We start from the raw sequence: 25,815 nt of genomic DNA, 5'->3' as shown, positions 1-25,815 counted from the left end.
TTGGAACTTTCAAATAAAAAATTCATACTTTAAAACAGTATTATAGGGTGTAGACTACTCCCAATTTCTTTAACATACTATTAACACGTTGACTTCCTTGGGGGTCACCAGTGGCCAGCACTCAACTTGGCTACAGCACATGGGGGCCACCGGTGATTGAACAACACGACCAACAGTAAAAATATATGATTAGAGTAAATATCGATACAGATAAATTTTTAAATAGTAATCATTGTTACTACAGTAAAAAGTCCATAATCAAGACTCGTCGGAACTTTGGCGATGCAAGATTATAGATCATCAATTTAAATCTTGTAAGATGGCATGCAGAATTTATACAATTAAAAATATGAAACCGTAATTTATGAAATAAAGAGCAATAAAGCATACATTATGCGCATTCTCTATGTGCATGCATTAAGTTTGTAGCTTTGAGGTCCAGATTACAGACCTTGTACTGTATAATATTTTGAAGAGTAATAGATCGCAAAAATTTTAATAATAAATCACAAAAATGGTCTGCAGCCCCTCAGGGGGTGAGAGGTGATCCCCACCAGGAAAAATGCATTAAACACGATTACATGACTCACCTTATCTTCTGTACATAATATTTCAACATAGTACGCATCGAATAATAAAAAATTCATCTTGGCACCACGGCCGAATCCCGTAAAATGTGCGTGGCATTCAACATGTTGATGAATTATAAAAGAATTTCATTTTCTTTTAAAATATTGATAAGAATTACAATTTCTTCTTTCTGTGTTTCCACTTCAGTGAAAACTTTCTTAATTCTACTAATTTGGTTAAAAATAGTATTTGCAATAACTTTTTTTAGATATGTTAGAATTCCAATTAATAAGTTTATTAGTAGAAAAATTAAAAGCTTTTCTTTTATTAAAAAGTTTAATTTCCTTGATTTTATGAATACTTAGGTCAAGATAAACTATGTCTGTTTGGTTTTAATTAGTTTTTTTTATTTAGTTTTAGACAATTTGGGTAGATATTGCTGTTTTCGGGAAAACTCAGATAAGCGGCACTTGAAGCAATTTTTACCACCATCTTGAATCTCGAAAAATTGCTATATCCTCGGGAAGAATTTTTTGACACCAAGTGGGAAATGGCATCCAAAGGCGCTTTCCGAAAATTCCCCCCTCAGCTCAATATCGGGTGAAAAGCTTTGCTGGGCAAAAATTGCGTAACGCAAAGTGTAGCGTTTGCATTGAGATGATAAACTATTTACATAGAACAAATTGTAAACGATTAGTTATTGTTGTGATTAAGTAAACCTACGCACTTTTTTCATATTAGTATTTAATATATATATATAACATATATATAACTCCAGCACCATTAACTTTTATAATTCGCTTTTTGAATTCTTACCATTAATTTGAACAATTATCCGTAATAATGATTATATATGTTTGAACACATGTGCTTTATATAAATGCAGTAATAATCAAGAAAATGCTATATATATCACACAGTCAATGATAAAAGTTTAAAATAATAAAATATGCATGTATTTCCACAATAATATTGCATCCTTGAAATGTATTCCAGGCTATTCGATCATCCAGTCAGGTTGATATTTTACATTCTGGATTCTTCTATGCACATAATTTCAATTAATAAGGTTAAGAAGGTTATTTTTATTCTTTGTTTCTCGTTTAAGTGTGAAAATAGTTTTCATGTAGGTAACCAAAGAAATGTAATCCTGAATTGGATAACTGCAGGGAAACAAGATTTATAACAAGCGCTTCTATGGCTTTTCACGATGTTATGCAATTGTTTAAGTTTCAGAAAGAGACCAATCAAATATAATAGGATAAGGGTATTTGAAGTTGTCTGTATTTATTCCATGAAAAGTTAAATCCTAAAATACTATTTTGATGAAACTAAAATATTATTTTTTGTGCAATCTGAACATTGTCTATAACAGTGGGTTCAAACTGCCGGCCCCTGAAGCAATTTTATGTGGTTGCCGAATGTATTTCAGTTATGCATTTGTTGCAAATGCAGTGATGCAAAGATTTCTATCTTTTACTTATTTGAAGTTTCAGTTTATTTTGCATTCATGACTATTAAACATGAACATGAGAAACACGTCAGAAATAATATAAATCTTATTCAATGATTTGAAAATACAAATTTAATTAACTTTTATTCGTTTTTGAGAAAAAATAAAGAAATGCTCATGTTTTGGCTAATGGTTTAGATTTTTTACTGATATATCCAACTTTCAATCCACAAAATCCTCTATATAAAGAAATCAGTGAAATATGCTCAATGTAGAAAAACAGCAGAATAATGTTTAATATTTTATACTAACTTATTAGCATTTCACAGTCTGATTATAATTTTATTGCATTTTTAATAATTATATTTGAATATAAATATAATTATAATTATAAATATAAATATAATTATGAGGGGTTAAAAAACTGCTTTTATGATACAGGCTGTCTTCCAGTGGCTCAAGGGTAAAACTGTTACACACTGGTAGTTCGTCTCGAAGTCCAGCCATGGCTAACAGACTTCCCTCTCCTTAAGCAAATAGTCTGGGAGTGCTTTTGATATTCTAAATAATCCTAATCGTATTTATATGCGGACATAATTAGAAAAAAGGCATCTGGTTAGATTAAACAAATTACTTCCATAAATTAAAAAATATATAATTAATTCATGTTTATTATGGCCAGACCTCCATATATTTAAATATTTAAATAATTAAAAAAATTTTCATTCTAATTAGAAATTATCTGGAAATATGAGCAATAAGTCAGAAAAAGAGCATATTTTATTCTATAAAAATGAAATCATTTTATTCCGATTAGAAGTGTAATTAATTTATTTAGAAATTAATTACACATGGCATAATGTGAGCCATAAGTAGGGAAAAGAAACATATTTTGTAATTTTCTTGTATAAAAATAAAATTATCTTATTCTAATTACGGCTCTAGTGTAGAATTGGGTGCCACTTTGATTAGTGATCAATTTTTTAAAAAATTTTGCCGATGAAACCTCATTTCTGATTATTATGATAGTTTTAACTTTGTTTTAGCTTCCTGATTTTTTTTAAATGAAAATAGATTGATGTGTACATGAAGAAATTTAAGGCAGTGCATAATGCTTAGTTTGTGCAATTCTGGGATGTTTTTTTAAGTGAAAACAGATTGATGTGTACATGGACACAGAGTTTGTGCAATTCTTTGACTTTTAATTTTGATTTTGTGCAGCAGGAATCTTGAAATTGTGTCTTCCTGGCCGTCAAAAAAGAAAAGGGCACCCAACTGTAAACTTTTACCACCTAATTGCAAGTGTAATTAATGTATTTAGAAAATAAATTATTCACACAAATTAATTAATTAAAAAATAATAAACAGAGAATTCAAAGCGTCTGCTGACCACGGAGTATAATTATACTCTATGCTACTGACAAAGTCATGTGATCATCAGCACAAAGATTTATCTGCAAAGTCAGGACACCCAACGTGAAGTATCAACCATACAGAAAGAAAAAATCCCTTTCCTTTCCCCTACCTTAGTTAACATCTGGGCTAGCAACCTAAACACTCTTCCCACTATTTGGCGTCTATCGCTCAAGTTGGCGAACACAATTTCAGGAACCTCGCCAAGTGCCGGTTATCTGAGTATCATCCCCCCATTTTCCACGAGATTAAAATTATTGAAAGTAATAATGCCATCAATGTGTTCTTAAGTGTGTTCAAATTTACAGAAATCATCACCAGAAAAGCTTTTAAGGAATTTAAATTCTTTAGAAAATAGAAATAGGTTACAAATATGAGTGGAATATGAACTCCTCATTGGAATTCTTTGTGTTTGCAGGTAAAGAAAGTTTGAATGTTTAATAGTTATTGTACAGTGAAAAATGTAGAAATTCTTTCCATTTTTGTAAATCCAGTACATTAAGTATTTCAGGAATCTATATAAGTGTCATCTCTATAAGACTTTCGTAGATTTCTTGGAGTGGCAGGGTCATATAGAGGTTTTCAAAGTCATAGCAGTTAATGTTGCAAATTTTTCAACTTCAATCATTTTCATGTTGTCGTAAATAATCCAGCAGAAGTTTTTGTCTTCTTTAACTTGTTCAAACACTACTTTACAAACAGTCTTAAGTAGATTGGTAAAAATATTATCAAAATTCTTCTTGAAGTTTCTGGTACTATTAGTGATAAATCTAAATTTTACAGGATTTTTATGAAATTTTGGTAAGGCATAAAGATTGGAAAATCTGTTATTTGTAATGAAGAGAGAAATTCTCTATTTTTTGTGAAAGGCAGAAATCTTGTTAATAACAGTTCTTTCTTTATTTTTGCAGATACTACAGATAGTAGAATTTGTAAGTTCATTTTGAAATGAATCATTGTAGAATTTTTTCATAAAATACTGAAATTATTGTTTGCTCTATAAATTTTAGTTATGGTAAATTGCTTTTTTTTTTTTTTTTTAACTTCAATTCTTTTAAAGGGATAGAATTCTCTTTATTTAAGATTATTCTAATCAGAATTTGGTAAAAGTATAGTTTAGGGTACCCCTTGGTGAAACTTGGCAATTTTTGGCGGTACACGGATATCAACGAGATATATATAGGTAGAGAGCTTATTGCAATCTCCAACCGGTTCCAACATTAGTGTCACGTGACTGCTGGTCGAATTCCGAAAGTCAGGAAATACTTTACATTCATTTCTATGGGACGAAAGACGCCTGCTCTGCTTGGTCACATAAAATTTAAGAAAAAATGGTTATCCGCTGCAGTGCCTATGAATGTAAAGAAAGTTTTGTAAAAGGAGGACCCGGAACCTTTCAATCTCTGTTGAATTGGTTAGAAAGTTTCAGCCATATTGTATAAGAAAATTGCTGCTGTATATGACATTTTCAGCATGTATTAATAGCATCAAAATGTGATAAATACTGTGACATTATTTACTGGAATCACCTTTTACAAATAATTGCATTTTATGTTCTTTTTCCGCGTACTCTGTTGAAAAAGAAAGCTGCGCCAATTGGCGCTAACCTTTATTCGCCAAGTCGTACACGTTTTGGTTTTGTAAACAAGTACTGCCTGCAATTAAAAAAATAAGTAAATAATAATAAATAAAAAATAAATAAATAAAATAAAAAAGCTATTATTATTAAATTATTGAGATAAGATTGTGTGATATGTTTACTTTGTTAAAAAAAAAAAAAAAAAAAAAAAAAAAAAAACTAATTCAAAATCTATAAATGAGCTGAAAATCTGTATAATAGTGTAAATAGTGTACCTTAGCTAATAATGCATGAATAAATCCTAAATTTTTTAAATTTAAGCCAATGCATACGAATGATCGGGTAAAGCAGAAATAAAGTGGCAGTGAATTCGAACTTACATTATAGGTATAAGGAATAAAATGGTATTAACTTGTAATGTCAACAGATTGCCTATACTTAAAAGTGCCACCTATTTATAACTTAATCACCTCAATATTTGATTGCAGAGTTTTTGCTTTCATAGTAATATTTGTTTAATTTAAGATTTTTTAAAAACCTTTTCCTTTAAAACTATTTTTTAGCAACATAAATATATCATAACTATAGAATTTTTTTAAATTTATAATAAGGATTAAGTGATTTTTAGTAAGAGTTAAATTTAAAAAAAAAAAAATCCTTGAAAACAGGCCTTAACTTTTTGTTGCATACAAACAGTGTATATATATATATAGTTTGTCAAAAAAAAAAAAAAACCATCAAAACTATATCTGAGTGAACCTATGCAGGTTTGCACGAGGCTTTCATCATTATACCTTTACTAGTTTTCACTTTCTATTCATAAAAGCTTTTTTTTTTTTTCTTCTGTGAAACAGTCAGTTTTATTTAAGCCATGTATTTGTTAAAATATAAGCATGTATTTTTAATTTGTAGTTTGTATTTTATTTACACTGTTTTATATATTGATTTTTTAAAAGTAAATATCACATTCTTTATATATCTATAAAGATTTCAATAGTTTTACAAGCTAATTTTTTTTTAATTTATATTATCTCCAAAAAAAAAAGTTTCATAAGTCAAATTTCCCATATCAGAGCCTTATATAGGGTAATGTATTTCATAAAGATATGCATGTAGTATATAATAATGTGTAGTTTCTATATTTTGGCCAAATTGTGTGTTTTTGTGTTAAAAAGCTCATTACTTATTCACATATCAAAAATAGGTAATTTGGAATACACTTGACTACTAGTTTGAGTAGGTGATTTTTGGTACTTGTTCCTGATATACTTTAGAAAAAATAATTTAAATAAATAAAAAAATAGCATTAATCCACTTAAATCCACTTACTTTATAGTAAATACTATACAGTCAAAAGTCGTTAATCCGGACTTCGGCGATTCCGGATTATCGATTTTTCCGGATTATAGATCATCAGTTTAAATCTCGTAAGATGGCATGCAGAAATTCTAAAATTAAAAATATGAAACCGTAATTTATGAAATAAAGAACAATTATGATCTAAAGGGTATCAAAATTTACAAAAAAAAAAAAAAAAAAAAGCTTAATATTTATTTGTTTACTTTATTAAACATTTCTTTCAATGTAAGTTGTTTAAGTTGCTTCGTTTTATGTGATAATACTTTCTCTTTAATTCTATAAACAGACATAATTTCTTGTTCAGTTACAAAGTTCCGCTGTTCAAGTCCCGTTAATTGCTGTGCCGAGAATACCGACTAACTTGTCAATCGAAATTTTTTCGTTTTCACTAACCTCTCTGTCACATTCTTCATGTCTTTATCCATTTTTTGCAGCAATTCCACTTTTTGTTTGATGGACATCGAAACATACTTTCGTTTTGTATGATCCTTTGGGAGCTCCAGAATCGGAAATTCTATTTGACATAATTGAAAGTTCAAGTTTACTTTTATAGTATTGCTCTTACAGGCTGCAAAAAATAATAAGCCGGATCCAATTCGAAAATTAAGGAACAACGCAATCATCAACATTAACTGAAATAGATAATTTTTAGTTTATACCATCCGTTATACATAAAACGCTCACGCGAAAACGTATTCTGCACTTGCGCCCACGCATATGCGCAGACGTAAAAGGTCTTACGCGCACGCGTAAACGCCTCTGTGCATGTGTCAACGCGGCACATGCGCAGAAAAATTTTAGCTTTGAGGTTCGGATTATAGATCATTCCGGATTATGGGTGTCCGAATTAACGACTTTTGACTGTATTTAGATGCACATTTTCGTAATGTGTTTATTTAATTGGGATACATGAATAAAATAGAGAATATGTATTGTCATGTTTGAATTTATAATTCAGAAAGAAAATTTTATTTTGGAAATGTACATTTTGCAGCTGATGTGCAAAATATGAAATCTTACTAAATTTAATGTATAGCAGCATACAGTTAAGGCAGTAGCTTCCAAGTTTGCATGAAATTATTTTCTGGACATTGCTCAGTTTATAAGCACTTTAATATGCAAGTAACTGAAAAAAATGGGCACTTACAATCAGTGAAAGATCTTTTTAAAAATAAAAATTTTATTTACTATTGTTCATTTCCAGAATGCAAGTACTATTAGTAACACTGAAAAGTCAAAGGTAAATGAAGTTGTTCCAAAAACTATTTCTGGCTTTAAATTAAGTAAAATTATACTTAAATATAAGAAAGTAAAATATTTTTCTGTAATAAGATTTCAGTGTAATTTATTTTTTTGAATCATAAACCATACTATAAGTTTGGACAGTAATAGTTTATAGTTCCAGGTGAAAGTCAACAGTCTGTAAGTATATATTTCATGAATTGCCTAAATACATATATTACAATGTGATTTTCTTTTTCTCTTTAGGATGCAATGCATTAAAAATAAACGAGAATTTTTTTACCTTCTCAAATATTATAACAGTAGTGCAATTAATTTTTAAACGTTATTCAAAATTAAAATTTCCCTCTCAATTTTTTATTTTCTTCCCAAAATTATTTAACCTAAACATCTTAAACAATGGCGCAAATAATTTAAAGCAATTATTAAAAATATAGATAAAATATTCAGGAAAAAAGGGGTTACGTTATATCTAAGAATAATTGTCAAAAATCGAATAACCTAATTCGAGGCCGTTGTCTGCTGACTGCCAACAGACGGAAATAAAAAGGACTACCTGGCATATCAAAAGCACGCCAAACTGGCGATGAACAGACTAAGCTATCACTCCCCAAGAGCATAAGTCATGTGGTATATGTTGGAGACACCCTAGCAGACAAATTCTCTTTGGGTGAGCTGTCTACCTGTTATATGAAGTCATTGATGGATACCGATTTGTTGCAATTCTTTGACTTGTTATTTTGGCTTGCGAAGCGGCGATTTTCGCGCCAAAAATCGCTGCTGCACAAAGCCAAAATAACAAGACAAAGAATTGCACAAACTCGGTATCCATGTACACATCAACTTATTTTCACTTAAAAAAAAAATCCCCGAATTGCACAAAAATGGCATTGCGCACTCCTTTGACTTTCTCCATGTACACGTTGACCTATTTTCACTTAAAAAAAATCCTAAAATTGCACAAACTTGCATTGCGCACTCCCTTTACTTTGTTCACGTACACATCGATATATTTTCACTTAAAAAGTCAAAGAAGCACCAAATTCCACAATATAGGCAAACAAAAATACATAATCTTAATAAAATACATTTTAAACCAAACAACAAAATAACATAAAAAAAGGAAAAACATGTTATACATTTAAGCACTACGAAAAGCAAATATTCACTTACCATGAATTTCGAGTTCACTCCACACACCCAGAGCCATGTAAAAATCAAAATATCAGTCATACTCAAATGACATTTTTCAAATCAGGTACTCTTTCTGATCGAACGCTTCACATAGTGACCATCTGAACCTTTCTTCCTACAAACCCATTCAAATCCGTCTAAACGGTTTTTTACGTTCGACTAGACGCATATCCTTCCTACGTACAGGACACTTATAATGGCTACCAAGTAAACCTTCATTTGCACACCAGTCAATTAAAGCTCTTTTCCCCTTTCGCTTCAAATCGTACAGAAACTTCAAATTAATCTTACTACATTCGGCCATTCTACCGTCTAAAGAATTAAACCAACACACAAAACAAAAATGCTTACAAAACATCCCATGATTCAAAATTTCCCAAAATCATGCACCCGATTACGTCACAATAGAGTTTCCATAACATTCAACTATTCAGGCTACCATAAATGAAACAACAACTTGGCGATAAATTAAACAACAATTTCGCCATAATACAAGGGGTACTTTAAAGTCTACTCTACCCCAGAATTTTTCCTTGCTTTGGGAAACAGCCAGAATTTTCGGGTGAACTATTATAATTAAAAATACACTGAAATGGTTCATCAGCTAATTCTGGATACAGAAAAGCAAGGTTTTTGTAAAAGAGAAATTTCAATTAATTTCAAAATGCCTCCCTCCTATTGAAGTGATATTGAGGTTGATTGAATTCCTCTTCTGTTTTTGTTCATTTTTCTTTTAATTTCATAATTTTTGAAGTGCGGTTTTGCTTGTTTGAAATGTTTAGGTTTTAACATTTTTAAATTCATTGTTACATTTATATGATTATTGGAAATTTATTAATTATGAATTTCCTTATATATAAAGTAATTTAATTTATTAATTATGAATATTATTATATAAAATTATATAAAAATTATTAATTATGAATTTCCTTTATATATAAAGTAAGAAATTTAGAACTCTCACAAAGAAATTGAAATTCATAATTAATAAATTTCCAATAATCATATAAATGCAACAATGAATTTAAAAATGTTAAATATATATACATACGCAAAACAAGAATTCATCGTAAATGACAGAATTCTTAAAAACAAGCAACAGAAATTAAAATTCCAGATTTCTTATTTTTATGAACAATAAGAATGCAAATCTTACCACTTTTCTGAAAAGCCATTATACATCCATAATTCACAACCACCGAAGTAAGTGTTAGTTAGAACGCCCGGGTTTTCCTATGAAAAATTGCGATTTAACTTCAAGGCTTAACACAAGAAAAATATAAAGTACGAGGAAAAAAGAATTATAGCAAAACAAAATTAATTAAGATTAGATAATTTAGGATTTTACTTACTCTGTATCCTCCCCACACATACATACATTTTTCATGTACAGCAGCAATATGTCCTGTTCGCCCAGGAGGCGAATCATTTTCTGCTGTTCGAACTATATCATCCATTGAGCAATGAATCGGTACTAACTTCGGAAAGAATCACAATTTACCTCACCTTAAAGCGTTTACTAATTATATCTTACAGTTGTTTACAAGTTGACGGTCAATGACTTTCCATTGCAAAATCTGGTAGCGATCCAATATTAGATTTCTCAAATGCGTAGACCAGTTTCTCAAAGGTTTTACTCAGTTTCTGCCTCCTCGGTTTCAACTAAGCTGGCCTTGCTTTCTGTTTCTACTGCGGAGTTAAATACTCTGCGTTTGAACGTTAATAGTGTTGAGAAAACAAAAAGTCATACATACCCTGAGGAAAAATAAAGAAAAATGCCCTGTTGTGGAGATAAATAAAAAATTGACACAAATATTACGTATTGCGTGATTCTTATATTTATCATGAAATGCAACAGTTGTTTTTAATAGTATATTATTTATATGTGAATCACTGTTAATTGAAATCTTAATAAATATTTTATTATTATTTTTACTGATTGCTTAAGCGTAATCAAACAACTCAACTCACCAATATACTGTTTGTTATGATTTCCGTTGTATTGACTGTCTTGAAACAAGTGATACTTTCATAATTTGTTTTAATGTTGTAAATTTTTATTTAGATCATAACAGTTGTGTAATTTTTTTTTAAGTTTCAGTAAGTGATTTTTCATGCACTTTTTTTTTAGTACTGTATACTTTACGCATATATTATTATGTTTTTAAGTTCGCAATTAATAATATTCATTTAAATTGTACATTTTTTTGCTTCTGTTGTTTGGAATGCGATCTGGAAAGTTTTCTACTATTTTATTAACTTATTAGTCCATAAAATCATAAAAATTAATGTAAAATGCTACTGAAAGAAAAGAAAGAAATTTTCGATAGGAAAACCTGACAGAACAAACTCTGTTTTTGTTATGTTACATATTCTGTCAGGTACGTGAATATAGGTTTCCCATACTAATCCTAAGATTAAAGAAGAGAGCATGACCTGGAAATATGGCTGTTCTGTAAATAAAAAGTGTCGGTAAAAGTATATTAATGGGTACCCCTTGGCGAAAATTGGCCGTACATGGATACCGAGTTTGTGCAATTCTTTGGCTTGTGTAGCAGCGCCGTTACACAAAGCCAAAATAGCAAGACAAAGAATTGCACAAACTCGGTATCCATGTACACATCAACGTATTTTCACTTAAAAAAAAATCCCAGAATTGCACAAATTTGGCATTGCACACTCCCTTAACTTTATCGATGTACACATCGACTTATTTTCATTAAAAAAAAAAAAAAGTCATCAGAGAATTGCACAAAGTAAGCATTGCACACTCCCTTGACTTTGTTCATGTACACATCGAACAATGTTCACTAAAAACATCAAAGGAGCGGTCAACAAAAAATATATATAATCTCAATAAACCACATTTTAAATCAAACAATGACATAACATGAAAAGGGAAATTCATCGTAGCACTACATGAAGGAAATATCCATTTACCTTATTTTATGAATTTATGTGTCCTCAGTCAAACAAAATTCCTTAACATCATCCAAACACTTCCTAAAATTATCTGAACTAGAACCTATACTGACCTCACCACATAAATTCACAAAAATAAGATTAAAAAATGTCCTCCAATCGAAAATATCCGATATTCGAACATACACATTTCCTTCCTACAAAGAGGACACTTAATAATGGCTACTAAGTAAACCTTCATTTGCACACCAATCAATTAATGCTTTTTTACCTTTTCATTCCAAATTGTACAGAAACTTCAAATTAATCTTACCACATTCAGCCATTGTACCGTGTAAACCACAAAATAACAACGTACTTATCTAATGCACACATTCAACTACTCAGGTTACCATATAACAGACAACTTAGCGATAATCCAAGGGGTAACTTTAAATCTATTCTAACCATAATGGTAAGTGAACCAACACATTTATTTTTAATATAACCCTTTCCTATGGCAAAGCACTTTTCTCAGACTTTTCATTTAATCTCTGAGAGAAAAATTCCTCAAGTTGTAAAAACCAGTTATAAATGTCGTTCATAGCATCATCTTCACATATAGAATACGTACTGCAGTGTTCATTCGGCTGATCTTTAGAATATGGTAACGGGTAGTTTGGCGACATTTTGGAGGCGATAAAGGTTACTATCTAAGACTTTGGTAATAATGTGAGAAGTACTCGGTTCCGATTACGCATTATTTTGTGTGAGGGAAATGAGAGATCATGAGATATGTCATGTGACATTAATGGACGAATTACAGTTCTTTAATCAGAAAAGGGGGTAAATTTGGAAAAATTATTTTGTATTAAGCTTCATTGTGTGTGTGTTGTGTGAAATAGTGTTGATTAATTTTTGGATTGCATGGCACTATGTTAAGTGAATTTAAAATTTTTAATGCGTTTATCTGATAATAATAATAAGTTGAGATTGTGTGAAAGGAAGGATATTGCAGATAAGTTTGAATGGCGGTGCAAGAAATCTGGTGAAAATTGACATTTTGTGAAATGGAGTGTAAGGAAAGGTACGTGGTTTGCTGAAAGTAGTTTGAGTATGGGTGAAATGTTATTAATTTCTTATTAATTGGTGAATAGACTGCCAGTTGACTACTGGATTTCGGATTTAGAAATTAGCAGTAGTACTGCAGCCGATTGGAACTCTTTCTGTAGGGAAGTGTGCGTGCCACGTAATGAAGATTCTGAAGAAGATTAGGTAAGTTAGTATTTTTAATCATTTGAGGATATTATTTTTATGCATTGTTCTAAATGTAAGGAGTAAATAAATTAATATGGTATTATTGGAAAATTGTTATTAGCAATGATTTAGTTTAAAGTAATTAGGATTGTAATCTAATTTTTATTAATTTAATGTATGTGCTTATTTATATTTTAAGTAGTGTTTTTTTAATTTAATTATATTTTAATTTAATGATCGTGATTTTGTGAGTTATATGTTTGTAGTATTTTGGAATACGTTTGAGTAGTATACGTTGAGTATTTTCATGCATTTTCGTGAAATTTTTCTAATTTATGACAAAAAAGCAGTGCACATGGATTTAGTGAAGAGTGTGCGCAATGCCATTTTTGTGCAATTCTGGGATGTTTTTTTAAGTAAAAATAAGTCGATGTGTACATGGTTTAGTGATATTTTAATTAAGTGATAGTTATTTTGTGAATTTTATGTTTGTAGGAATTTGGTATACGTTTCAGTTGAAGTAAACGTATGGAAATAATTTAAATATTTGACACTAAGTATTTGTAACTATTTTTAATGTTTGTGTATAAATTTGTTGGTGACGTTTATAATATAATAGATAATTTGGCTGATCTTTCGAATATGGTAACAGGTAGTTTGGCGACATTTTAGAGGTGATAAAGGTTACTACATTGGACTTTGGTAATAATGTGAAAAGTACTCAGTTCCGATTACGCATTATTTTGTGTGAGGGAAATGAGAGATCATGAGATATGTCATGTGACATTAATGGACGAATTACAGTTCTTTAATCGGAAAAGGGGGTAAAAATTTGGAAAAATATCTGTAGTACTATATTATTTTGTATTAAGCTTCATTGTGTGTTGTATGAAATAGTGTTGATTAATTTTCGGATTGCATGGCGCTATGTAAAGTGAATTCTAAATTTTTAATGCGTTTATCTGATAATATTGTAATAATAAGTTGAGATTGTGTGAAAGGAAGGATATTACAGATAAGTTTGAATGGCGGTGCAAGAAATCTGGTGAAAATGGACATTTTGTGAAACGGAGTGTAAGGAAGGGTACATAGTTTGCTGAAAGTAGTTTGAGTATGGGTGAAATTTTATTAATTTCTTATTACTTGGTGAATCGACTGCCAGTTGACTACTGGATTTCGGATTTAGAAATTAGCAGTAGTACTGCAGCCGATTGGAACTCTTTCTGTAGGGAAGTGTGCGTGCCACGTAATGAAGATTCTGAAGAAGATTAGGTAAGTTAGTATTTTTAATCATTTGAGGATATTATTTTTAAGCATTGTTCTAAACGTAAAGAGTAAATAAATTAATATGGTATTATTGAAAAATTGTTATTAGCAATGATTTAGTTTAAAGTAATTAGGATTGTAATCTAATTTTTATTAATTTAATGTATGTGCTTATTTATATTTTAATTAGTGTTTTTTAATTTAATTATATTTTAATTTAATGATCGTGATTTTGTGAGTTATATGTTTGTAGTATTTTGGAATACGTTTGAGTAGTATACGTTGAGTATTTTCATGCATTTTCGTGAAATTTTTCTAATTTATGAGAAAAAAGCAGTGTACATGGATATAGTGAAGAGTGTGCGGAATGCCATTTTTGTGCAATTCTGGGATTTTTTTTAAGTAAAAATAAGTCGATGTGTACATGGTTTAGTTATATTTTAATTAAATGATAGTTATTTTGTGAATTTTATGTTTATAGCAATTTGGTATACGTTTCAGTTGAAGTAAACGTGCATGGAAATAATTTAAATATTTGACACTAAGTATTTTTAATGTTTGCGGTAGAAATTCGTTGCTGACGTTTATAATATAATAGATAATTTAGAGGTAAAAGTTTTTGGATATTTTATTTATTTTATACGTGGAAATGTTCATCCTTGGAAAGGGTATATACTTTTTCGCGATCAGGTAATTTCATATATGTGCTTTTTACCGAGTCTAAAGATTCAGAAAATTCTGCATTTTCGTGCAAATTTTTGTAATGAGAAAATAGCAGTGTAGATTGATAAAGTTAAGAGTGTGTGCAATGCCATTTTTGTGCAATTCTGGGATGTTTTTTTAAGTAAAAATAAGTCGATGTGTAAATGGTTTATGTGTATGTGCTATTCTGAAAAACACGCAAGGAGTTTGCGATTGTGCACTTTTTCCCAATTTTGCAGTTAATATTTGTCATGATTATGCAGTTTTGTTACATAAAATTTCTAGCATAAGTGTAAAATTCGGCTAGTAGATTATTGGAAAAAGTGTTGAGTAAATAAAAAGAAAAGAAACATGTCTTTACTTCGTGAAGACAAAATGGCGGCGAAAAAAAAATAGAGGGTTGCTGTAGCAGAGTTGGTCGCCAAATTTTCGCCAAAAAATCGACAAGTTACCATAATCCAAAGATCAACCATTCATTCTTCAGGTTTTTAAAGAGTTTTTACCATTAAATTTAAATCTTGTCTCACTTGAAGAAAGATTGTAAAAGGTGAAATAGCAGTTGATATTCTGCAGCTTTGGCCTTAGCACAAATGTATGATGGTACACTGTCATGACAGCAAAGAATTCTGGTTACTTGCATATCAGCACATCCATCATAGTGCAGTTTAATAACATTTCTGGGATGAAGAAAGAATCTGCACCATAGAATCTGAATCTGATCTCTGTAGCATTCTGCTTGTCATGAGGGAAGGAAATCCATTTCAACAAAACTACACATATGTACGGGCATTTCATATGTTTCAGTGAAGTAGATTTTGGGACCTCCACAATGCAAAAGAGTTAAGGTAATAAAAATAAAAAGCTGACTATTTATTCGGTTAAACATTTTTTTCAATGTAAGTCGTTGTTGCTTCTTCTTTTTTTTTTTTTTTTCTTTCTTAAAATACTGTAATTGTAGTGTTAAGAATTCCCACGCTATTGTTATTGAGATGTTTTCATTCTCAACTACACTGAAGTGCCACCGAATTAGGGATAGACATGGCTATGGGAATTTTATAGCGTTGCGTAGCATCTCTGCTCACGTGAGGAAGTTGTGGTAAATGCACATACGGCTAGTACTATGGTTGTTGTTAATTAGATGTTTCAATTACCAGTATGGGTAAAACTTCTGATTTAGACAGCTTCAATCTCGGACAGATAGTAGGCACTCGACGCATGAGCCATTCAATTTCCAAAATCCTCAGTGGGCTATGAGTTTCAAGGTCGATAGTGTCAAGAGTATATTGAGAATACACAGATGTTGTGAAAATGAACTAGCCATCAAGGCAAATTGCAAAGGACAATTAACCAAGAACAAGCATGGTGTGAGACCGCTCAACCGTATTGTGCATAGTCAACGAAGTCAATTAGCTGAAATTACCACCTAGCTGTTATTTGAATTACCAACTTTTTGAGTGTGCTCATGAGTTTCGTGGTGATCTCTGTGTGCTTATTTATTTCCGTGATGGTATGTGGTAGTGAAACTGCAGAATGCAGAACTGCTTGTTCTTTGAGTTTTTGCCTGAATGTCATCCAGTCTATATGACTTTGTTTTATCTTGTTGGTGTTTTTGGTCTGTAAGTCTACATTATTGATGTCATATTGGACGTAGTTATGGCACTAAGGTGTGCTTCCTCCTGGACCTTCCAATCTGAAATCTCAATTGGATTTTTCTTTCCGAAATAAAGTGAGATTAATCCACGAGGTATTAATGGAACCAGAGAAGGTAGGAGGGCTATCAGGGTTATTAATGACAGCTAAACTCGTGGCTGCTAGTAGTTCACAGATCTTGAGACCTCTTAGGTCTGGCTGGGTAAGATTCCAAATTGGATGTTTTTTATTGAAGTCCCCACTGATTATAACTGAGATAGAATCATTTGTTATGATTAAGTTCTCTAGCAAGACCAATATAGGCTCAATTTCCTGTGGTGGAGAGCAGTAAACAGAAGCAATCAGGAAAGGGTGGTTTCCTTCGATTCGCACTGCTCTGATGTTATCTGTGCTTATGACCTCTAAGGCAGGGAGTGCCTGGTCCGTAGGTGTGATTGCTGTTTTGTTGTTTTGTGTTGTGTAGAATTTTCTTAATTTTGTGGGGAATACTGGTAGATGATTGTTTTTTACGTATGCTGTCTTTATATCTTTATTTTGTTCTAAATGTTCTGTTAAGTATGTAGTAGCACCCCCAGAGTGCTGTAGGTTTATCTGGAGAACTTCGATTTTACTCATAATTTATTCTTTGTTTATATTTTTGTAACTCTCTATCAAAGTTTCTCTCATAGTTTTACTTAATGTATATATCCAAATTTTATATATTATATAGATGTATATGGCTAGAGTAGACTTTAAGGTACCCCTTGTATTGTTTGCGAAATTCTTGTTTGATTTATCGCCGTAGACTTTAAGGTACCCCTTGTATTGTTTTTTGATTTATCGCCAAGTTGCTGTTTCATTTATGGTAGCCTGAGTAGCTGAATGTTATGGAAACCCTATTGTGACGTAATCGGGTGCATGATTCTGGGAAATTTTGAATCATGGGGTATTTCGAAAGCGTTTTTGTGGTGTGTGGTTGGTTTGATTCTTTAGACGGTAAAATGGCCGAATGTAGTAAGATTAATTTGAAGTTTCTGTATGATTTGGAGCGAAAGGGGAAAAGAGCTTTATTTGACTGGTGTGTAAATGAAGGTTTACTTAGTAGCCATTATAAGTGTCCTATATGTAGGAAGAATATGCGTCAAGTCGAACGTAAAAACCGTTCAGATGGATTTGAATGGGTTTGTAGGAAGAAAGGTTCAAATGGTCACTATGTGAAATGTTCCATCAGAAAGAGTACCTGGTTTGAAAAAAGTCATTTGAGTATGATTGATATTTTGATTTTTACGTGGCTCTGGGTGTACGAAGCGAACTCGAAAATCATGGTAAGTGAATATTTACTTTTTGTACTGCTTAAATGTATAACATGTTTTTCCTTTTTTATGTTATTTTATTGTTTGGTTTAAAATGTATTTCATTGAGATTATGTATTTTTTGTTTGCCTATATTGTAGAATTTAGTGCTCCTTTGACTTTTTAAGTGAAAATATATTGATGTGTACATGGTCAAAGTAAAGGGAGTGCACAATGCAAGTTTGTGCAATTCGGGGATTTTTATTAAGTGAAAATAAATCGATGTGTACATGGATACCGAGTTTGTGCAATTAATTGTCTTGTTATTTTGGCTTTGTGTAGCGGCGATTTTTGGCGAAAAAATCGCTTCGCAAGCCAAAATAACAAGTCAAAAAATTGCACAAAATCGGTATCCATGTACCGCCAAAAATCGCCAAGGGGTACCCTAAACTATACTTTTACCGATGTATATATTTAAATTTTATATATTGTATAGATCAGGTTCTCAAGCCAATGCCTGCCGGTACCATGGCACCTACCGATCATTTAATGTTCCCGACACTGTGCAATCACAATAAAAATGTTTTAATTTTCAATAAAATTCTATGTGAAAGTTTTGTCATTTTTAATGAAATAGAAATTGCATCCAACACAGATACCAGCACAAAGTGAAATGTGATGGATCTTTTTTTTCAAGTGCATATATTTATTAGCTCTATAATACTATGAATTCACCTTGAAAAAGTAAATGCTGCCTACCATCCAACAGATATTCTAGAAAGTGGTCTTAGGAACAAGAAGTGTGAGGACCCCTGGTATAGCTTACAAAGTTTAAATAAACATAGTCCCACCGAGTGTGCAATAAAGCTAAAAAGTCTTCATGGTGGCACAGCTGCTCACCCAGTTGGTCTCCTGTCTTGCTTGAACGTAAAAATATGTGATGCCAATTGCATGTATAAGGGTAGACGCCAGTGCTCTAGATGCATTCGACAATTTCTTTATTCTTATTTTGTATCTACTGTTGCAGTCGTAGTAATTTTTGCAATGTTTATCTTTTTGTGATTTTTTTTTGGTAATTACTTGTTGTTATTGTTATTCTACATAAGAAAAAGGTACATACAGTTACATATTATGTTAAACTTAGGTTAGCTTTTTAATTCAGAAACAATTCAACAATTTGAGGATGATTAGTCGAAAAATTTTTTTTAAAGTGAACCACTTGTTTATTAAATAAAAAATTATTTAACTTTTGAGAAGAAAAAATTGACATATTATGGAATACTACTGAGTTTAAAATATACCTATTGTTGGTGTTGTCTTGTCCATATTACATGGAACAGTGGTTGCCAGAGCCTAGGGCTTTGGGCTCGCCAAATATTAAGAGTGCCACCATGTCGCACCGACACTATACATTTACAAACATCCATGTCTTCTCCGGGATTTGAACCTGGGTCCTTCAGCACCGTAGTAGGTTCCCTAACCAGTGTACCATCTGGACAACAAATAAACCTACCCATTTGAGATTTGAAGTTAAATAAAATAGACAAGATGCTCTGAAATAAAAAACTGGCCATTTTCCGATTTTTAGCTATATGGAAAACTGAAGAAGAATTTTTCGTTATTTCATTACATCTTAAATACATACTTTAAATTTAATTAATTTATTTCAATAAACAAAAAAGTAGCACCAGCTCCTTGAATTATTCGGTAGTGATCTGATAGTTCATACAGTCAAAAGTCGTTAATCCGGACTCGTCGGGCGATTCCGGATTATAGATCATCAGTTTGAATATGGTAAGATGGCATGCAGAAATTACAAAATTAAAAATATGAAACCGTAATTTATGAAATAAAGAACAATTATGATCTAAAGGGTATCAAAATTTACAAAAAGAAAAAGCTTAATATTTATTTGTTTACTTTATTAAACATTTCTTTCAATGTAAGTTGTTTAAGTTGCTTCATTTCATGTGATAATACTTTCTCTTTAATTCTATTAAACAGACATAATTTCTTGTTTAGTTACAAAATTCCACTGTTCAAGTCCTACAATTGCTGTGTCGAGAATACCGACTAATTTGTCACTCGAAATTGTTTTGTTTTCAATAATCTCTGTGTCACTTTCTTCACTATCGGAAGTGAATTATAATGATGAGGAACTTGATTAAATCATATCAAAGACGGAGTACATTGAATTGAAATACTACATTTAGTAAGGAATTATAAGCCAAATAAAATAAAAACATCTGCTCTGAAGATAAGGATAGTGCTGACAGATCAACTTCCAATTCATTGCGCGCCGCGGCATTCCCCCCCCCCTCCCCGCCACAGAGCAGCGTGAAATTGATAAACAGATTTCGGATTTCAAAACATACTTTCGCTTTGTAGATCCTTTACATATTAGTAAATATATACCGGAAATTCTGTTTGACATAATCGAAAGTTCAAGCTTACTTTTATAAAATTGCTCTAACAGTCTGCAAAAAATAATAAGGCGGATCCAATTCGAAGACTAAGGAACAACGCAATCTGCAACATTAACTGAATTAGATAATTTTAGCTTATCTTATACCATCCGTTATACATTAAACACGCATGTGTAAATGTAATATGTGCATGTGCACATGCATATTCGCAGCCGGAAAAGTCTTACGCGGCAATGCGACGCATGCGCAGAAAGTTTGCAGCTTTGAGTTCCGGATTATGGGTGTCTGAATTAACGACCTTTGACTGTATTTTTTCCCAGCAGTGGTTTAAGATGTACTCAGTTATTCAGAAGTAAGGTAAAATATCTCAAACAGTGACTTTAAGAGTGTTTTTAAGAAGAAGTGTTTTATGCAATATTTCTTAGCAATTCTTTTCTTTTATTTTACTTCCACTTTTCCCAGATGTCTGAAGAAACACAGAAACACCTGTCCGGGCATCAGAATTTACTGAAGAAAAGAAAGCAAGAGGAAGACATAATAAACCAGAATTTAAAAATTACTCAGTTTTTCCAAAACTGATGCTACCAGCACTAGTTGTCCATCAACGTCTCAGTTACCTTTAAAATTACCAAAATTTTCTTAAAAGGAATCAGAAAGCGTTAAAAAGTAGTTTTACCCAGGAATTACCTTAAACTTCAATGCAAACGGTTGAAACATCAGAAGAAATAATCAAAAAATATTTTATTTCATTTATCAAATGCCTTTCGTTTGGCCATTAGACCTCTAGTCAACAGGCTTTCCATCTCGCCACACGTTAAGAAGAAGCAGATAGTGCGCTGCACTCATCCAAGCAGTCATATCTTATTCAGTCGTACAAAGAGAACACGTAGGATAATCCACAATGTTTAAGACAAAAAAAAAAAAAATGAGCACAAAGGCAATCGTGCCCAGTTAACATTCTGAAAGTCGCAAGTGCAGCAACATGAGATGAGTCAGGAACAAGTTGTGGTTTAGAAAAGAGTGCATTCCAAGGTTTGCTATTCAAAAGATGCAAAGCTATATCATGGAGAAAGCACCTAGAAATCCTAACTATTTCCAATTTAGCTGAATGGAACCGCAAATAAGTAAATCGTATCGCAAGTAATAGTAAAATCTACAATTTCTGCAATAGATATGCATTTGCTTGTGCGTGATGATCCCGAATTGTGGCCAAGTCCATTATTGCCATCCCAAGTATAAGCTTTTGAAAATGATCTCAGATATTATCAAAACCTGATTTTCTAATTTTAGTTTCCTAAAAGATGAAAATATACGTAAATTTTCTGAGATTTGCTTTTGTCGAATATTGCCAAACAACAAAAGGATTAATAGCGACTGGTTGCTGTATTCTGTTGAAAAAAATCCTGTTTATTGTTTTTGTTGCAAAGATTTTAACGATTTTAGCAATGTAAAATTGAGTAGTTCTGGATTTAATGGCTGGAACTACTTCATTGAACACTTAACATCCCGAAAAAGTAAAATGTATTTCCGGAACCTACACCTTTGTCCGATTTTCTTAGACCGATTACGAAAGGTTAAAACTGTTGATTCAGAATTCATTTAAAAAAGAAACTAAGCATTGGCATGATGTTTTAGAAAGCATTATGTTTATGTATGTCATTTAGTTGTTAAAAGAATAAAACTTAGCTTTTTGTGGTTTCAGTAACAAATTATTCGTAAGAAATAATGGTAATTTTTTAATGTGTGTAGAAATTATTGCAAGATTTAACCCTATCATGTCTGTACATATTAACTCCTTGCCTGCGGAATATATTTGAGAAGAACGTGCCAAAAATGGAAATTTTTTTCCTCTTTAATTTTGTTCGTTATTATCATCAAAATGTTAGAAATAGATTATTTAAAAAAAATTAAATGAAATAACTGCTATATTCAATATTTTCACATACATGGGAAATGTTAATGAATTACAGCAATTTTGGGCTTTAATTATAGCCAAACTAATCAAAGGATATAATTTTCGAGATACATATAATACACTAATACAACAATATTATTATTTATAACAACTGTCATGAATTTCATATCCCTCAGATTTTTACATGAATGGGCCAGATTTTGTGCAGTTTTGCATTAGGGCTTGTTTCAAGGTCGACTTCATGTTCACAAAATGTAAATATTTTCTTATCATTTGAAATCGGTCATAAAACACAACTTTGCGAAAGAATGGAGTTTCAAGACATGTCTTTTTTGACCAAAACATTGAGACATTGCGATTCTGAATAATACCCTGTAAAACATGGAGCAACAGAAATATTTTCATTTCATGGTCATTTGTAGGCACCCACTTCTTGGCTTCAGATGTTACCTTTCAATGCATTGCTGTGCATATCTATTAGTCTCTTTCCTAATGGAGTGAATCAAATTGTAATCTAAAAATAGTTAAAAATCCTGTTTTCTTGAATAAAAGTGTCAATTGATGCACCCACTTGTGGTTGCTGGAATGGGCATTTTGGAGTGGCTGGAGGAAGGTTATTCAAACATGGTGGCATCCAGGTTCGGCATGAAAGAGTTTCACTTTCATCGTCACTTTTGGAATAGTCATACTCTTCTGCTGAAATACTGGTATCTGAGCATGAAAAGCCAAGCAAATATTTTTCATCGCTGTCTGATTCCGACATTGCGAACATAATGTGGTTATTTAAGAAGAAATGCAAAATTACAAAAATCCAGCAAATGGCGCAAAACTGTCGAACATTTCTTGGGAAAGCATCCCAATCTATTGGGAAAATGGTAAGTTACGTATTATTTATTGGATGAACTGAGTTTGTGCTTCAAGGAATTGAAACACTGATTTAGGTCGGGCATTCCAAACTTGGCGCATTTGCAGTTCGGGAGTCACAGGCAGGGGGTTAATAAAACTCAAGCTAAAAAAAAAAAAAAAAATTAGAAGATATTATATAGCTTATTAGGGGATAATATAAAACAATATTTTAAATAAGATAAGACAGACAAAGTGTTTTTCTATTTTGCTTGATTGTACCCCTGATGCCAGCCATCAAGATCCGATACCAATTTGTATGAGGTACCTTTATTTAGAAAATACAGAAGTTAGTACTAAAGAAAGGTTTTAGTATTTTGTCCAACAACAGATACGACCGGTGAGGGACTAACAGCATTCTTATTAAAGACTTAGAAAAATGGTTTAGATATTGGTAATTTATGCAGCCAAGCATATGACAATGGTTCAAACATGAGAGGTAAATATGGTGGTATGCAGAAAAGAATTTTGGTGAATGAACCTAGAGCATTTTTGGTGCTTTATTGTAATCACAATTTGAACCTTGTCGTAAACGGCGCTGCAAACAACAGTTTATTCAGTGCACAATTTTTTTCGATTGTTCAAGAGCTTTACAATTTTTTTCGGCTTTAACTAATCTCTGGTCTGTTTTAAAAAGATATGTTTAAAATTTAACACTAAAACCTTTATGAGGTGGTTGAGCCATATAGGTGCAATAATCCCGTTCTAATTTCAATTAGGAAAGACTTTTGATGTCCTCTATGAAAAAGCCGAAAAAAATTTGTAACACCACAAAAAACCAAGCTTAAACAAATAAATATTAAGCTTTTTTTTTTTAAATTTTGATACCCTTTAGATCATAATTGCTCTATTTCATAAATTACGGTTTCATATTTTTAATTGTATAATTTCTGCATGCCACCTAACCAGATTTAAATTGATGATCTATAATCCAGAATCGCCGAAGTCCCGACGAGTCCGGATTATGGACTTTGTACTGTATTATTTAAACTAGAAATTTTAATATTTCTCAGTCTTGTGAAAGTTTAAATAAATTAAACGTGATTGTACCCTGATGCCAGCCATCAAAAGCATATATCAGTTTGTATGAGGTTCAGAAAGGCTCAGATCTATAATCAAATTTTATGATATATAATCAAGATTATAGATCTGTTAAAGGCTTCAGTGATATGCTTACAGAAAATAACAAACTGGCATCTTCTGTATATGTTGATACAAATTTTAAAAGCCAAGAAACATTCAGACCTCAAAAAATAAAAAAAATTCTTTTACGAAGGTGAAGATCAGCTTATACTGAACGAAGTAAACTTTAAAGTAGATTGTTTTTTGGAATTTTAGATATTACGATATCATCTTTAAGTGAAAGGTTTGATCTCTTATATTCTCATTCAGAAATTAAAAATTTTTGTGGAATATTTCTAACTTCAATAAATACTCTGAACAAGATCAGCTCAATTTATTTCAAAAACTGCAAAAAAGCATTAATTGATAAAATTAAAAGTGATACAAATAGTATAGATCTTATGCACAAACCACAGTTTTTTCAAATGTTTTGAGAAAATATAGCATCACCGGTTCAAACTCTAAGCTATATAGTTGGCAACAATTTAACTCACTCCTTTCCTAACATTTTTATTGCTTTATGTATTTTATTAGCATTGCCAGTCTCTGTACCTACAGCAGAGAGATAATTTTCAAAATTGAAAATAATTAAAAATTACCTGAGATCTACCACGAGTCAAGAGAGATTTCAGTTATTTCCATTGAAAGTGCTATTTTAGATATATATATGTATATATATATATATATATGTATATATATATATATATATATATATATATATATATATATATTATATATATATAAATTTCACTCCAACCGAATATTGACATCAGAGTCGTAGCTAGGGTTTTCAGCGCCCAGGGACAATTGAAGATTTCGTGCCCCCTACTGCTTGCCAAGGATGGAAAACATTTAATTCTAAAATGTCGTAACATCAATTTGGCGTCCCTTGGATTCTGCGCCCTGGGACAAATGCCCCTCCCTTGCCCCCCCTCTAGCTACGCCCCTGATTGACATTATTTTGTTTCAATTCATTTGTTTGTTATATATGTGTTAGTGTTATATGCTTTGTTAATGTATGATCGAACACAATTTATGTGAAAATTGGATTTAAGAAGTTAGGCTACTTGGGATGCTTGAAAGGTAGATTCAACTTTCGAGCTTGCTGAATAGATTGCTTTCAAAACAGGTTCAAATTGATTTTATTTAACTTTGTTAGAAAGAATATTTTTCTTTTTCAAAATCAAAAAATATTTTAAAATGGCATTCTTTAAGTGGGACCTTCATTTTCTGCAGAACCAATTGATATACATCTTTGTGATCCTGATTTTTATCTTGAGACATAAATTTGAAAAATAATCTTAAATACATTTCAAAAACTTTGGGAGTACCAAAGGATTTAAATATATCATTGTTGTTGATCAAGTAGTCAACATTTGAAAACAAAGAATGTTTGCTGCAAAAATTCCATTTTTGAAATGTGGATTGCTGAGAAAATATGAGTTATTTAAAAAATTGTGGGTACTTACTGCTTCCAAAGGTCATGTGTCTGAGAATACGCATAGGAAGCTTGAAGTGAAACAGATAAAAATTAAATGATATATACTGCATGTCAGCATGAGATACATTGTTTTGAGAAAAGCACGTTTTAA

At 31.4% G+C, this 25,815-nt stretch overlaps 1 protein-coding gene across 2 annotated transcripts in view; it reads right to left on the bottom strand.

Moving 5' to 3' along the window:
- LOC118196548 (kelch domain-containing protein 1-like) overlaps window positions 1–10,484 on the bottom strand; it is a 92,646-nt gene extending 82,162 nt beyond the window's left edge. The window contains exons 1-2 of one of the 2 annotated variants that reach the window (XM_035368010.2): window positions 10,163–10,484; window positions 9,967–10,043 (exon numbers count right to left, since the gene is read on the bottom strand). In XM_035368010.2, the coding sequence (XP_035223901.1) occupies window positions 9,967–10,043; window positions 10,163–10,267 (182 nt within the window). In that variant the 5' untranslated portion in view covers window positions 10,268–10,484. The remainder of the gene's footprint in view (window positions 1–9,966; window positions 10,044–10,162) is intronic. The other variant, XM_035368009.2, reaches the window with a different exon arrangement.
- Window positions 10,485–25,815: the final 15,331 nt, after the last annotated feature.

Source organism: Stegodyphus dumicola, chromosome 6 (assembly GCF_044657685.1).
Source record: "Stegodyphus dumicola isolate Sdum_Otavi_A_Nest chromosome 6, ASM4465768v1".
NCBI lineage: Eukaryota > Metazoa > Arthropoda > Arachnida > Araneae > Eresidae > Stegodyphus > Stegodyphus dumicola.
Note: the sequence above shows the minus strand (reverse complement) of the source record. Positions and strands in the feature narration are given on the sequence as shown.